Source organism: Cryptomeria japonica, chromosome 10 (assembly GCF_030272615.1).
Source record: "Cryptomeria japonica chromosome 10, Sugi_1.0, whole genome shotgun sequence".
NCBI lineage: Eukaryota > Viridiplantae > Streptophyta > Pinopsida > Cupressales > Cupressaceae > Cryptomeria > Cryptomeria japonica.
The window spans coordinates 627,782,029-627,798,141 of NC_081414.1; the positions used below are offsets into that span (position 1 = coordinate 627,782,029).

General features: G+C 36.4%; 1 protein-coding gene across 1 annotated transcript in view; it reads left to right on the plus strand.

Annotated features, from left to right (window-relative positions):
* Positions 1 to 16,113, plus strand: part of LOC131036169 (DEAD-box ATP-dependent RNA helicase 8) — a 102,565-nt gene that overhangs the window by 44,483 nt on the left and 41,969 nt on the right. Inside the window, exon 2 of the mRNA XM_057967989.2 lies at positions 5,541 to 5,601. Coding sequence (XP_057823972.1) covers positions 5,541 to 5,601 — 61 coding nt within the window. The remainder of the gene's footprint in view (positions 1 to 5,540; positions 5,602 to 16,113) is intronic.

Below are 16,113 nucleotides of genomic sequence, written 5' to 3' on the forward strand. Positions count from 1 at the left end.
TTGCCCTTAATAATGCCTGGGAATGAGCTAGTTCTAAGTTTGGATCAAAGTAGAATGTCCTATAGAGAAATTCGCTTTGGACCCTCTGGAAGGGTCAGGAGCGAAATTGAAATTCGCTTTGGACCCTTTGGAAGGGTCAAGAGCGAAATTTGACATTTTGGTCTCTGCGTCAGGATTCATATATGGAATATAACATTTAAGTACTTATACTTTAAGTTATATTCCATATATACTGTCAGGATGTTTGAGAGTGGTTTCGGACCTCCAGGAGTTATAATGCAAAATTTAGTTTTTGGAGGATTCTTCAATTTTCTAGACTTAGTCAAATTTCAGGATCAGGATGCCATTTGAGACAGCGCCAAATTTTAGGACATTTGAAGATCAGGATGACATTCTAGACTTCATCACTCACCAATTTGACCTAACTTAGATCTTCAAAGAGGATATTCACTCACCAAGCTTCATTGACCTCCTCAAACTCAAACAAGACACAATTAGCAACAAGAGCAAAACTTTGTCCTAAGGAAGACTTTCGAAGATGACCCTAACCAGGAGCATATGCACTGACTCACCTTTAGCTAAAATAGAGCTTGCTCTCTTAGTGATCCCTCTGGCAACACTCAACATGCAAAGGCTAATAGACAAAACCCTAAAAGACCTAGAAACAAACCCCAGAAAGCAAAAAAAGTAGGGGTCCCTATTATTAGAATATTTAATTATATTTTAGTCACTTATATTTAGTTCCTTGTTTAATGGTCATTTAGCTTTTTAGTTAATTAGCTTTTAAGCTTTATTTAGCATTTAGCTTTTTCTTTTTAGTTAATTAGCTTTTAAGCTTTATTTAGTGTTTAGCTTTTTAGTAGTTCATTTTAAACGACTTGTTCTTAATTTAGAACGTTGTCTTGTAATCTCTATATATACATCATCCGATTATTGAATCATTCATTCCATTTATTTTTTATGGTATCAGAGCGGGTCGATGGGATTTTTTAAAGTTTGGCGAATTTTTTAATAAAAAATCATGGCCTTCTTTCTGGAATATTTTCCAGATTTTTTTTTAATTGTTTTTTAAAATAAAAAACGATTTTCCTTTTTTGAAGGCTTTTTTTAGGGTTTCGAGGGTTTCTAGTTCGTGGGGAAATTTCTTTGTGCTGGGCAGCAGTTCATGTTTTTTTTTAGTGTTCTGGAGATTTTCGGGCCTGCAACCTAGAGTTTTTTTTTGCAGATTGAAAATTTTCCTTGGGTTTCTGCAATTTTTGACTAGGGTTTTGACTAGTGTTCCACGGGCGTTGGGGACGGGGGGGACGGGGGGGATGCGTTTCCGGGATGGGGGGACCAGGGGCCTAAATTTGGGGACGGCAGGGGGACGTCGGCGGGGGGGGTGGCGGGGTGGTGGTGCTCATATACTTATACATATACATATAGTACTTGAAAAACTAGTTTTGAAAAGATGTATGACAGTATTACAGCATAAGAATTACATTTCAAATGAGACTATAGGAAATTTGAAATACTAAATCTAAATACCAAGATTTCTAAGTTGTGTTGTTATATGGAGCCTAATCAAACTCGGAGGTTAGATTTTCCCTACTTCTATCGGCGCGGTTTCCCCCTATATTTTTCAACGGGGGTTTGGGGGCAGCACCCCCAAGTTGGGGTCAAGGGGCAGAGCCCCTTGCGCGTTCCCAAAAATAATTTTATTGTTTTCTAAAGGCGTCGGGTGTTATTTTTCTATTGGCCCACGTCCAATTAGAGTTACCCCTTAACCCTCAAAAAACTTAAAAAGTCACTTTTTTTTTAAATTTTAATTTTAAACATTGCATATAAGTGGGGGCAATAGGAGACGTCTGGGCGTCTCCCCGTCCTTGGAGAGACATCTGCACGTCTCTTGAAGGACGGGGAGACGCCCAAACGTCTCCCAAGGAGACGTGGAGGCGTCTCCATGTCTCTTTGGGAGACGCCCAGACATCTCCCAAGGAGACGTTTCCCTGTCTCCATGTCTCCCTGGGGGACGCGGGGACGCGGGGAGGTCTCCGCGTCCCGACGGCGCTTGGGTGGCGGTGGTGGTGGCGGGACGGTGGGGGACGTTGCGTCCCCGTCCCCCTCGTCCCCGAGACGTTTTTGACGGGGGGACGTGCCCAAAAAGGGGGGGGATGCGTCCCCGTGGAACACTGGTTTTGACCCTTCAATTCAAGTCAAAATTTTATTTTGGTTGCAGATTCTTGGCATATTTTTCGAGACCTCAATTGGGTCGTCGTCAGATTTTTCTGGGTGCATTGTTTTCCGTGCCTCAATTTTTGAGCCATCGGATCTGTATTCTGATTTTAGATTCTTGGTGGGTTTTTCGAGAGCTTTTTTGGGTTGATCTTTTTGGTTGCCTCGTTTTCCGTGCCTCAAATTTTTTGCCAGCAAATTTGCCTTGGAATTTAAAAACAGTTCACAATTTCTGCTAATTCTGTGGGTGCTGTTTATGCTGTAAATCCAACCTAGGGTTTCTGCCCTATTTTTTTTGTCTTTTTTTGGAAAAAAATCGTTAATATTTTTGTGGTTTTTTTTACAAAAAAAAATCAGAGGTATTTTTTTATTTTCTGCAAGTTATTATTTTTTTCTGATTATTTTCAGGAAAAAATTCAGGTTTTAAGTTTGCAGAAAATTTTAATTTCCGGGTTTCTTCCAAACCTCAAAATTCGCGCTTTGGAATTCATGCCAAAATTCTCCTCCAGGGTTTCAATTTTTTTGTGCAGCTGCTTCTCTATTTTGACTTTTGAATCAGATTCTTTTGAATTTTGACTAGGTTGACCTCATTCAACCTCCATTTTTGTGATGGCATCTTTGACCAACATCATGTTGGAACACAATCAGAAGTTCAACAGCTCCCACAACATTTGGAAATAGTGCATGTTCATGATATTTGAATATCGTTGCCTTGATCAGATTGATTTAGGCTAGACCTCATCTTACAGGTCCCAGGGTTTTCACGAATTTTTCTTGAAAAATTGTCTGTCAGTTTTCTGTTTTTTTCCGCAAAAAATCATGGGAGGGTTTTCATGATTTTTTCCTCAAAAATTGTTCGCAGGGTTTATAATTTTCCCTTAAAAATTATCTCATCTGTAATCCGCGATATTCATGTAAGATTTTAATTATATGGGTTTTATCGTTTTTTTCCACAAAATCGATGATTTGTAACCTCAAATTTCTTGGTTTTTCGATTTTCTCCTCAAAATCGTAAATTCTCTTTTCGAGGGTTCCTATTTCAGGGTTTGACGGTTTTTCCCTCAAAATTGTGCTCTGTTGTAGTTAGTTTGGGTTGCACCTACCAGGGCGAACATCTGCAACCGTGATATCTTGCAGTCAGTTTTGGAGTTGATACTCTTTTGCAAAAGGGTTTGCCAATTTCCTCAAAATCATGGTTTCAGGTTTCAGGTTGGTTACCCAACGTCAAGTTGGATGGATTTTGGTATTCTTGGTCATTAACACTTTTCAGATCCAGGGAGGGTCTCCACCACAGCAGAGTGTTCTTTTCATTTGTGATCAAAAGACCTGCAGTGTCTTCTGTAGGGTAGTTAGTAGATAGAATGACCATTAAGGGAGGGTATTAGAATATTTAATTATATTTTAGTCACCTATATTTAGTTGCTTGTTTAATGGTCTTATTTTAGCTTTTTAGTTAATTAGCTTTTAAGCTTTATTTAGCATTTAGCTTTTTCTTTTTAGTTAATTAGCTTTTAAGCTTTATTTAGTGTTTAGCTTTTTAGTAGCCCACTTTAAACTACTTGTTCTTAATTTAGAACGTCGTCTTGTAATCTCTATATGTACATCATCCAATTATTGAATCATTCATTCAATTTATTTTTCACCTATTTGCAATGGGGCGATGTGTGAATACGTCACAACATTATGTTAAACACCTTACAATTCTCATTGTGGATTTCTTATTTATTTATTAGTTATTTGTAAGCCCTCTTGGAAAAGGGTGGCCCACTTTGTTTTGACATTATTGATCATGCGTATTAAATTGTATAATGTGTGTAATATATTGTAATAGCATTTAATGTCATAGAGATGTGCAAGAGCATCTTATGACATTGTAAGATGTGCAAGAAATTTAATAATGATTTTATGACATGTAAGAGCATGTAAGAAGAGAGTTATAAGGTGGACTTGGAATATCAACCAACTTATGACATGTTGTATAGCAATCTTTGAAGAAGTTGAATAAATCCAAATGGGGTGGCCAAGTTTGGTGGGTGGTTATTGCATGCATTAGAAAAATGATATTTTGAGTTTGCTGACTCGTTGTTCATGGGCATTGGAATTTCTTATATGGATTTGGATGCCATTCTTTGCTCATGGTTTTCTCTCCATGGTGTTAGGAAACTTCACTTAGTTTGTAGATTTGGGTGCTTGGATATAGAGTTTAGCATTATGTGGATTTTGAAGGAGGCTATGCAGCTGCCATTTATTCAGCCTTTTGTTGGTTTTTCTTCTGTGAAGGCTTGAACCTCCTTATTTATGGTAGTTAGATTGGTACTGCGAATGCATTGGTTTGAGATTTGGAGGCTAGGTTTTTTCAAGAGGGTTTCCTCAGATTAAACATTATGTTAGGTGGTGCATAGTTTTATGTGTGTATTTGTTTCAGAAACTATTTGATTGTATTTTCTATGCATTTCACTCATTGATTAGTGTAGGAACGTTTCTGCTATCAGCTTCCTTTTAACATAAAAAATTGATGCCACTGGCAAACATACCTATATAATATCTCCAATTATAGTTTAGTTGATGTAGGTAACAAATATACATACATATGAATTGCATTATGGAACATTCTCTTTTGCCTGTGTACAGTTCCAATTTTGTGTTGGATCATTGAATGCATTGCAAGAACCATTGCAACCAAAACTAGCCATCAACAAAAAGGAACTGCACCTCATAGGTAATGGCTGCTTGCATTGCATATTGATTTTTGACCATTCTCACTCAAAACAGCATGTTGCTGCTGTGTTTCCTGCATCTATGGTAAGATTAGATTTTTGAACAAAGTAAATTGGAATCCAATTTGAATTGACAATTAGTTGTCGAACCTGGCTTAGTGTGGTTTAACCATTATTTTTATGGAGTCTTATTTGATCCACTTGTGCACATGCCTAGGGCCTTTCAACATTTTGAGGGATATGGAAGATTATGTTTTACTTTTCTTCTACTGGTTATATTTGTTTTACTAGCCTGGTACTTGTGCCTACATGATTGATTTTACAGTGTGGACTAACACTTGATTGTAATCATAAAATTGCACATAGTGAGTGAAACACCTAAAATGATTGAGTATATTGTGTTAGCTGATACAGGGTGACGTTGACATTGGGCACTGAGTGCATGTTCATATGATGAACCCATTGTGATAGAACTGAGCAGAAATTTATAGATGCCTTTTCTAATTAGTAGCTCAAACTTAATCTGCCTTTATTATGAATAGCGCCAATATGATGACCTTTATTTGTTTTAGTAGACTGACTCTGCTTTTTCTTTCATCAATTTTCTAGTACAAATGACTGGAAGGCCCAGCTCAAAATTCCTCCTGCTGATTCTCGTTACAGGACCGAGGTATCTTCTTGTTTCATACTCTTCATTTCCCATGAAATCAATAAATTTAGCCTTATTTTTTGAGCAATCACAATTTGACCAGGAAAGATCCAAATGGATTTGCTGAGCTATATTTCTGATATCTTCTATCTCTTATAACATGTTGGCAATTTCCAAAAGTTTGTGGTGTTTTGATATGTGTTGCCCTAATACATTACGAGTCAGGGGATTGTTCTTAAGTCCAGGGTAGACTAATTGACAGTAAGAAAAGCCTAAGCATTTTTTACAGCTGCAGAAATAACAATCTCTTCTTCTTCAGACTACTCAACGTATAATATCATGTCAAACACTGCCTAAATGGGCAGTATTGAATAATATGGAAAATCGGTCTATATTTATTTCTGATCAACCTGGAATGAGATACTACTGCATGCTACAATGGACTGTTAGTTTAGAAGTAGGTATAGACTATTTAGAGTGACCCCTGTAAAGTTTGATAGGTTTTATAATTTACATGGCCAGGTCTTGGTTGATCCCATTTTATATAAAGTGTTGGTGCTCACTCAGGACATATCCTTGGTGTTCAAAATGCACAGTGCACTTTTTGCATCTTGAATAATTTGTTTTGGCCATAAAATAGAAACATGGTTTAACTATCATATTAAACACCATGCATTTCTCCAAAATCACCAACCTGTGTTAAAACTGGAGTCCAACTTCCTTTATTAGGTTCTGTGCCATGTTACTAATTGTAATGTCCCCACTTTGAAAAAGAATTTAATAATAAATAATAATACAATTAAAATATAAATATATAACTTATATTTATTAATTTTTTTTTTTTTTGATCGGTAAGAGGCCGAGGCCAAGAATTTTATTAATTATTTTGAAGTTTACATTACTCCACTCGTGTGGGCGCCGGTAGGAAAGAGTGGAGGCGAGAAAACCTCCGGCCTTGCCCAGGACCATAGTCCAGCTAGTCCCGACTTAATACAAAAAATTCCAAATTTTAATACAACACCACCCCGGGCCAGGGTGATTAGGAGGGGGTATTTCTATTTTACCCCTCCCTTACAAGCCCTAATTTACAAATTTCAGAAATCATTTGTCCCTTAACTTCCACCTGCATGGCTCTGAAGATGTTCTTTGATTGTAAATACTATCCCTTAATTGCTCGAGAAATACCTATTTGGCCTGCATGGTTAGTAATTTAAACACTAGGCAGATATGTTAGTATCGATCAATCCTTTATCATAAATGAAATTTTAATTGTCCATCTAGAGAGATCCTTAAGTAAATTATCCTGTGAAACCTATCCTCACAGAATATACATAAGAGATGTAAAACTTAAAACTGAGTGATTAACCAAGACTCCATCAGATAAGGGATCTCCAACTTACCGACTCTTGTTAATGCTCCTGGATGTGCTCCTTGAGAAGGATGAGATCTAGGCTACAATAACAAAAGTAGGTAAGTGGGATTCAGTCAATCTCTCTTCCCTTTCCCCATCATTTCTAGCAGAGAGGATGACGGAGTATGATTATACCCTGCAGGATATAAATTTCTATCCAGACCCCGAGTTCTGCATGTTAGCTTCCTTTAAACCATAGTCTTAAGATATGACAGGCTAGTGGCACTAGAATTACTCTCATTGATACGCATTCTAAAATATATATCATCAGTGTGAGTAAATACCAGTAAATGCATACGTTCAAGTGCTTTGCTAATGTCTGAAGTTAATATACAATTTACTGGGTATACAGAACAAAATGCTACAATATGACTACATAAACATTTGTCTTAAAGATTCGATACACACTACTATTTTACCCCAATCATTGTTAACTATAGGTAAAATCCTGTTTTACTAGATTTAGTAAATAGCTTTAAAACGCCAATATAATCAAACATTTAGTGGAGAAAATATCTTCTGCAAAAGTGACCCTGATCTATTATCCGGAGTGATACCCTATTAAGACTAAAGATAAGAATATAAGAATGCGATGTGGGAGAGGAGTGAAGTAAGCATCGAAGACTGCATATTTAGAAAAGGCAAGAACAGAAAATTTTCCTCACTTAATGTAAATATAGTTATATAGGTTGACGCTTATGAATAATCTTGAAAGATAACCGAGAGTATGTATATATATATATGACTACTGGAAACTGAGACTACCAATAAATGTATCAAAGCAAAAAACCCTTATAAACGCAGCCTCAAAGCATAATTAACGCTTCCCCCCTTTTAACCTAGAAACATAAGAAGGACTCAGGAAAGTAGATTTCTTACAGAAAAAATAGAGATTGAAAGATCCATATTATGCCTTTGTATAATCACCTATCTATATATTTCTTATGGATAAATAGCTTCATGTCTTCGTAAATCAAAAAACAGCAAGAGGCAAAAACCATCTCAAGTCTAAATGGAAAAGTTTTGAAAGATCATCTATGCAACATTCCTTTTCAAAAAGGATAAAAAGGCTGTTAAGCGTATTGCCTCTAAGTATTCTATAACTACTTAAAACAAAAAAGATTATTTCTGATAATGTGACCTCGTCCTTGAAGAATGCCATTCCAGGGGCCTTCATCCTTTCTTGCTCAGCTTGTGGGGGGGGCGAGGCCTGGAGCCCTCTGGTGCATCTGCTGAGAGGGCAACAGGGGAACGAGGGAGAGGCAGGGACGATCGTGATATTTTCCGCCTCCAGATAGTTCTGCAACCACTTCTCCCGTGGGGGTTTCTTAACTTGGAGAATCCAAGAGAGAAATAGGAAATTCCTACTTTTGATAGAGTGCAAAGCTTCGAAAGCCACCGGGTCTTCAATTACCAGAATGGGGGAGCGAGGGACCGGATTATTTTCCTGATAAGGACATCATAGTCCCATGGTTTGGGAGCTATGAGTTCTTCATCTATATTAACCATAACCTATTCCAATTCACCAAGAATGTCTTTAATGAAGACCTTCTTACATAATTTCGCCACCGTGTCCCTATCCCTCTCAAAATGCATTGCCAAGGCTAGAAACATTGCTGCAATATCCGAGTTTGCTTTGGTTCGGTCCTCGTTTATAATGAAATCCCTCCCAAGAAATTTCATTACCGCTCTAGAAATCAAAGGGTTTTGTTGGACAAGAATACCTCTCAGCCTTTCGTCCTTAATCTCATCGACGAAGGCCATCTGACGTTTCAGCCCCAAAAGTGTGAGCGTCGCATCCATTGTTGCTTAGCAGGAAGAAAATTTGCATTCCAAAATAGGACTCGCACTCTTAAAGCTGCATAATGAGCAACTACTAAAGAGTAAATACCTAACATGGAGTGTAAATTTCAAGGCGCAAGATCATTAATATTAACCCCTACAGCCATCAAGCATAGGGTACCTCAACTGTCCCATCACTGCGTAGACATAAACTCAACTTCGCAATGAGCCGTCAAAAGGCCTTGATCGAGAAAGGAAGCTGACGTGTGATGTCCGACAATAATGTTTCATACGGCAACTGAAGCTCTCCAACTATAGGGGTTCGGACAATGGAAAATATAGCGACATATACCTAGAAAGGCTTAAGTCTTAGAGGAAGGCCATCTTTACATTAATAATATTGGCTTTATATCCATGCAACATATACTTAGATGAGATATGAAATCATGTTTATAAACCTATACTTATTTAATGTATGGATTAGTCTTCTGCTAATCCTCAAGCTTATCTAGACATGACATCGTGGCAATAAAGCTATATTTAGGTATAGCCCAGTAAGAAAGGAAAATGATGCCAATTAAATCACAAAGTATCTGTATGATTTAGAGCCTATCTGAGTGAAGGTAAGAGGAGATATTCCTAGAGGATTAAATAAATAATTGAATATTTAAACAATGGCTCTGAAAGTATTTGGATAAGCAGTTTAGAGGATTTGAGCAATTAGAGATGACTCTAAATCTAAAGATAGACTTGCTGGGATCCGAACCTATCTAGATATAAATATGCTTGAAAAAATATATGTTTATATATATAAGTCTATATCTTAATAAATATGTATATATATATGAAACTATACATGAATGTATATATATATATATAAATATATTTATCTCAAGGATATATATATCTGAAGAAATATGTGTGAATGTATGTAGATACATACATTCATGCATGCATACATCCATACATACATACATATAATTGTATTGTATATATATATCTGTATATGTGTATTTATGTATGAATGTGTGTATATACACACACACATATATATCCATACATGTATATATATACTATATATATGCATACATCCATATATATATATATATATATTAGAGAAAGTTTGAGGTCGCCCCGAATCTCCTTATAGATCTAAATATGGATATGTAAACTATCTAGATATGCCTAGATATATATACAAGATTAATGATTATCTAAACTTCAGGGTTCAGGGGAAGGTTTGAGTATGGAGCTAAACCGAGGTAACTAAGATCCAAACACGCAAGATGTGAGGGGATCATGAAGATAAATCTTGTCTTAGGTTGGCATAGACAGGAGCTTGATGCCATCAACCCCCAAGTTGGCTAGCTCATCCGCCCTTTTATTACCTTCCCTATAGATATGATTAACTGTAAACCTATCAAGACCTTTGCATAGGTCTATAGCCTTTGATAGCAAGGTGTTAAGTTACCAATTGGGCATGCTCCCTTTTCTTAGAGCATTGACAATTATAGCCGAATCTCCCTCAATATCTAAGCATTTAGCTTCAAGTTTCCTGCATAAGAGCAAGCCTTCCACCAGGGCCATCAATTCTGCCCAGTTGTTTGTGTTGGCCATTAATATTATTTTCATATTTATCAAATAATAATATAAATTTTACACTATTATATTATTGACAAAATAACAAAGTAATTAAAAAACAAATATAATAATAAATAAATTCAGAAAAAGAACTATTCAATAAAAACAATATATAATAAGATAGCAATTATTCTAAACAATAAATAAAGTTAATTATTAAATTAAATATAAATAAACTGATGTGTCAGAGATTGTCCCCTGACAATAGACAATAACAGAAACAGATATTTATTTAGATTCTAATTAATCTGAATAACTATTAACTATTAAATTAATGACAAAGAAGTAACTAAATATTAAATCAATTAATTATTAACTATTCAACGATGCTTATTTCCTTTGTGAAATCACATGGGGATATTAGCCCATTTCTTAAAAGTCATATCGATTACGGTTGCCAGCATATAGAGGACGTGGCCATTAGAAAGTCACGTCTCTTCTAAGAGATGTGACTTTGTATCTCAAACCGCATAAGCATTTATGGGTGCGTGATCGCCTGAGACCGAGGGATAGGAATTATAACATATTACATACTAGTTCATATTATATACCATGCGACAGAGTGCCAGTATTCATTAATAACCAGATTTCAATCAATTACTATTCCACCGTATAGTAACTTTAATACATCTGACTTTGTAGTATTACTATAGGTAATAGTTACCGATTGCGTAATTCCATTATTGAACAGGGGAAAGCATTATCGATCTATCATGGCAAGTGATAGAATTCACCATTTCTATTATATGGGTCCATTATACGTTGGATATTACAATTGCTGTATAAATCATACTGTGTGCACCTTAACTGTATATCAGACATGATAATTATCAGATAACTGGCATAATACATGTTTATTCCATTAGGTAAATATCAGAGATTACATATATTTCATCTAATTTCCATTATCTGCTTAACTCACCTTTATTTGACATAGTAACAGTCCCAATATTTCTCCATCTCCAAGAGGGGACATTACACTAATGCTTTATTGAAAATTTTAAATATAGGACAGCTTGTTATGTTTAAATATAAAACAGCTTGTTCTCCTTTAAGAAGGTTTCCACTTAAACAAGGGTCGGTTTTTATCATCCGACCTAAATTATTGGAATCACAAAACAATAAACCAGAGAGTGATATCATTGAATGGCTTTGCACAAAATGTAGTTTGTTGACATAAAAAGAAATAACAAACAATATAAGAGTTTTAATATTTTTCAAATCATTGCACACAACAATTAAACCATATAGACTAAACGGTGCTGGAATTTTGAAATTATGAATAAATTATGGTTTCAAACTTTTATGCACAAATGATATGAAGATGAAAATCTAATGAGATAAATTGAACTTTACTAGCAAGTAGCATGTATATGGCACATACATAGCATATGATAATGAGAGTAACTAGCATGTTTCCTAATAAATTGCTTTATCAGGATTCTCTTTGTAACAATTGTCTTGTTTAGAACTTTCAACATTTCTATTGCTATTCCTGCCACCCTTATCTGCCGTTGAGACACGATGGCCTATAAGAGAGCTTTTGCATCATCCACAAGGACATGATTAGGAAACTGTAATGCGACATCATATTGGCATGCGATTTTAACCAGGCTATGCTTGATTGTAGAAACAAAATGGAAAAATTCAAAAAGAAAAATATGAGAAATGTCCAATGGCTTGGAAAGCAAGGTTCTATGCCATTCCTTGCAAAACGGCTTTCAGCTATTATATATTGCAATTTTTGTTGTATTGTTTGTTTTGTGTCTTGACACCCAGGAATCAGGATAATGGCGTGTCTCTGAGTTCTGTGTACAGTGGGATGATGGTTTGGGGACAGTAAAACTTTTCCTTATTTTGGAGATGGTGGCAGGATGGCTATAAAAATTAATATAAAATTTGATATTTGAATTTTCAAAATTCAAATAGATTAAAAATAACTTAAACTAAAACAAGTGTGACTATAACTTACTCAGCAGATTTTCGAACATAATGGGAACTTGGTGTAGGATTTACGATGGGGGAGATCTGGAAGTGATGAGAGACAGCACTTTTGGCTGCAGCACTCCGTGAACTTTCCTCTTCAAATCTCCCCACATCAAACATGAACACGCTTGTGATCAGGATAGGCTTAGTATTGAGTCTACCACTATTACATCATCTCAATCAGCCTCTGTATATCTGAAAACTATGCTGCAAGCACACAACACTATTTTAGATTCCTTTTTTCGCATAGGAGTAGCAGATTAGTTTGTCTATTATAAAACTGACCAGAATGCTCAATTTCTAATCAATATTCCTGGCATTAAAAGAAGAACAAAATGGCGTGTGGCCCTGAAATTCTAAAATATGCAAATGTTGAAGTTGGGGCATTGTTGAACTGAAACATTGAGTGCAGCAACACAGATCACACTCTGCTTGTCATCACATACATGATGCTGATTATGTATAGAATGTATAGAGTTGCAGAGTGTAGGAGATGTGCTGATGCCTGTGGGATGTTGTATTTTATTTTTTGCAAGATGATGATTAAGAACAAAAGTGTAGCGCTCTTGGACCACAGGATATTTCTGTTCAGCCAATTTGTAGGAGTTCTTGAACGGGCAGTTCCATTGACTTCATCATTAGCTGAAGCTTTCGGTGGTCGAGTCCACCCTAGGTTTCAAGCAAACCTAGATGTTCCTGTGTTTGAGGGAAGGTTAATGGAGATGCATTAGTTAACTAGTTAGATCAATTAAAATTTTTCCGTGAATGATTTTTTGATGAAGAGAATATCAAGATTGCAGACTCATGAAAGTCTCTTCACTGATCAAGAAGTGGTAAGACCGGACAAGAGGAGAATGTGAACCAACTCGAGATCAGTTCAATGGTGTTAGGAAACTTCTCTTCATTAGTGGGAGGAAGATGAGACGAGGAAAATCTGAATCAACTCAAGATCAATTCCAGGAAGTCATTAATGATGAATACTATCTTGAAGATGTTTATGATGATTGCAACATGTGGTGATCACCACTGTGGCAAGGACATAACGATTAGTCCAAGCCTACCTTGATGCCTTGCATGACCTCTATGCTAGACTAAACCCATTCAAGTAATAGCAACATTGAGTCCTCAAGCACGACAATTAGCTTTGACCATCCATTTAGTTCAAGCTATGTGATGGTTGTTAAAGAGGAGTTCAACAAGGGCAAGCAGGAAATAATCTTCATGTGATAGATGCAATAGCAACAATAGCTCCAGCCTCCAACATTGAGTACAATGCTTAGAAGATTTTGCTTATACATGTCCAAACAAAGGATGATGATGTCAAGACCTCAGATGGAATCATTGACATAGATGCTAGCATCCTAGTTTACAAAGCACATATAACCCCTATAGAGCCTTAAATTGAAGTAGAGGGGCAACTGTATTCACACATTTGGCTAAAGGAGTAACGACACAAATTTCTAATTGAAGGTGATAGCACAAAGAATCTCATTTCTGTAGTAAGTGTGCCCCATCCACAACCCAAAAAATTGGATTGTCTTAGTGTCTATAACACCCAAGGTATATGCATTATTCTCCAATGTTGCTTTTCATATTTTATTCATCCTTCTCAGGAGCAAATAGTTTGTGATGTGATGCTAATGAGGTTTTCAATGTATTCCTTGGACATACATACATGCACAGTCACAAGTGTATGTATAATGCCAATTTTCATAGTGTAGTGGTATTAGCGAGCACTAAGATTAAAGAGATATTGGGTTTGCGAAGTGATTCCATGCTCAATATATTGTTGCATATATTGTCTCTGATGTCAATTTTCATCAGTCACTAAGATTACATGCACAGTCACAAGTGTATGTATAATGCCAATTTTCATAGTGTAGTGGTATTAGCGGGCACTAAGATTAAAGAGATATTGGGTTTGCGAAGTGATTCCATGCTCAATATATTGCTGCATATATTGTCTCTGATGTCAACTGTGTGGTGATGTGCAGTGATGATGGAAGACTAGGAGTGACTATCACTGTTGTACCTTAATTTCTGAAGTTCATGTTTGCAAGTAGTTTGAAGAACTTTGGTAAAGGTCAAATCAGGAGAGGTGTCACATAGGTTCTGAAGAATGTACCACATTTCTCCACATTTGAAGATATGGCTTTGCGGTTTGGAAGCAAGACAAAAGAAGATGTGAAGTACACATGTTTCTTATTTCAAGTCACAAAAGCCGATGTGTAAGTTTCCAAGATTTGCACCATGAAGATGGTATTGTTGCATAACAAGATGGGTCAGAAGAATGCTCCGCACTACTCTGCACCTCAATATTTGTTCTTGCGGTTTGGTGGGCTTGTTCAAATTATTTGTATGTTGCCTCATCACAAGTCTTCGGTGTTGCGGTGTGCTGCAAGTATGGATTTAAAAGTTCTATCTCAAGATTGTGTCTTTTGGTTTGCATGTGATGCTAAGTTTAGCATTTGCTTGTCTGCACTATCTTAATTTTGTGTGATAGTGTAAAAAGAGTGTATGGGAATGCTGTTGAATATCATATAATGCTTGCATGTGCTCCACATATTGGTTCCTTGTTTCTCTGGTACTGTTAGTGGTCTGGAGTAAATGGATGTAAGGTTTAGTGTTTGCTGAGCCGATTTGGAATATTACACCGATGCTTTGATGCATGTGCCAGCATGGAAATGTGTGCTAAAGTGTTTTTGGCCCTGCTTATCTTCTGATTTGGAATGCAGTTGTTTCCCTTTCATCGTGGAAGCTTTTGGCGCTGACCTCCTTGGTTAATGTACGCTTCATGCGTAGGAAAATGCTTGTTGATGTTTGTAGAAGATATAAATGGAAGATCAAAATTTGTTACGAGATGTATGGAAAGGAGAATATGTGAAGGAGTGCTTGAAATGTACTAGAGGTAGTGAGTCGAAGGTAGCATTATTTACATGAGTGAGAAAGTGTGTTAGAGGCACTGAGCCAAAGGCAGCTGATATTGTTAAGTAGAGGCATTTGAGTAAGTTAATCAGCAGTTCATATTATTTTGAGTATTATGGTGCATATAACATATGTATCATGCCAACTACAAAAAAAATTGTGCCATTTAAATATGCATACTTAGTTTTCCACACTTGATCGCCAATTGATGCACAACTAGTTTTGGCATAGATAGATTAGATTTTGGAAGCCATGTTTACCCAAAACTATTCTATGCTTGTGTATAGAGTCGTTAGGCATGTTAGCTCCCATAGCAAGCCAAATGGTTCATTGAGCAAGTTGTCTAGGACAAGTGAATTGTTTGATAGATGTAATAGCAACAATAGCTCCAACATTGAGTGTGATACTTAACACTTCGCTTATGAATTTCAAAACAAAGGATGATGATGTGAAGACCTTAGATGGAATCATTGACATAGAGCCATAAGTTGACGAATAGGGACAATTCCATTGACACATTTGGCTAAAATGGCAACCACACCACTTCTTAATTGAAGGTGATAACATGAAGAATTTCATTTCTGCAGTAAGTGTCAAGCAATTGAATTTGCTAATCATGCCCCATCCACAACCTTTAAAATTGGGATGGCTCAACGCCTACAACACCCAAGGTATATACATTATTCTCTAATGTTGCTTTTTATATGTTATTCATCCTTCTTAGGAGCAAATAGTTTGTGATGTGATGCTAATGGAGGTTCGTAATGTACTCCTTTAACATCCATACA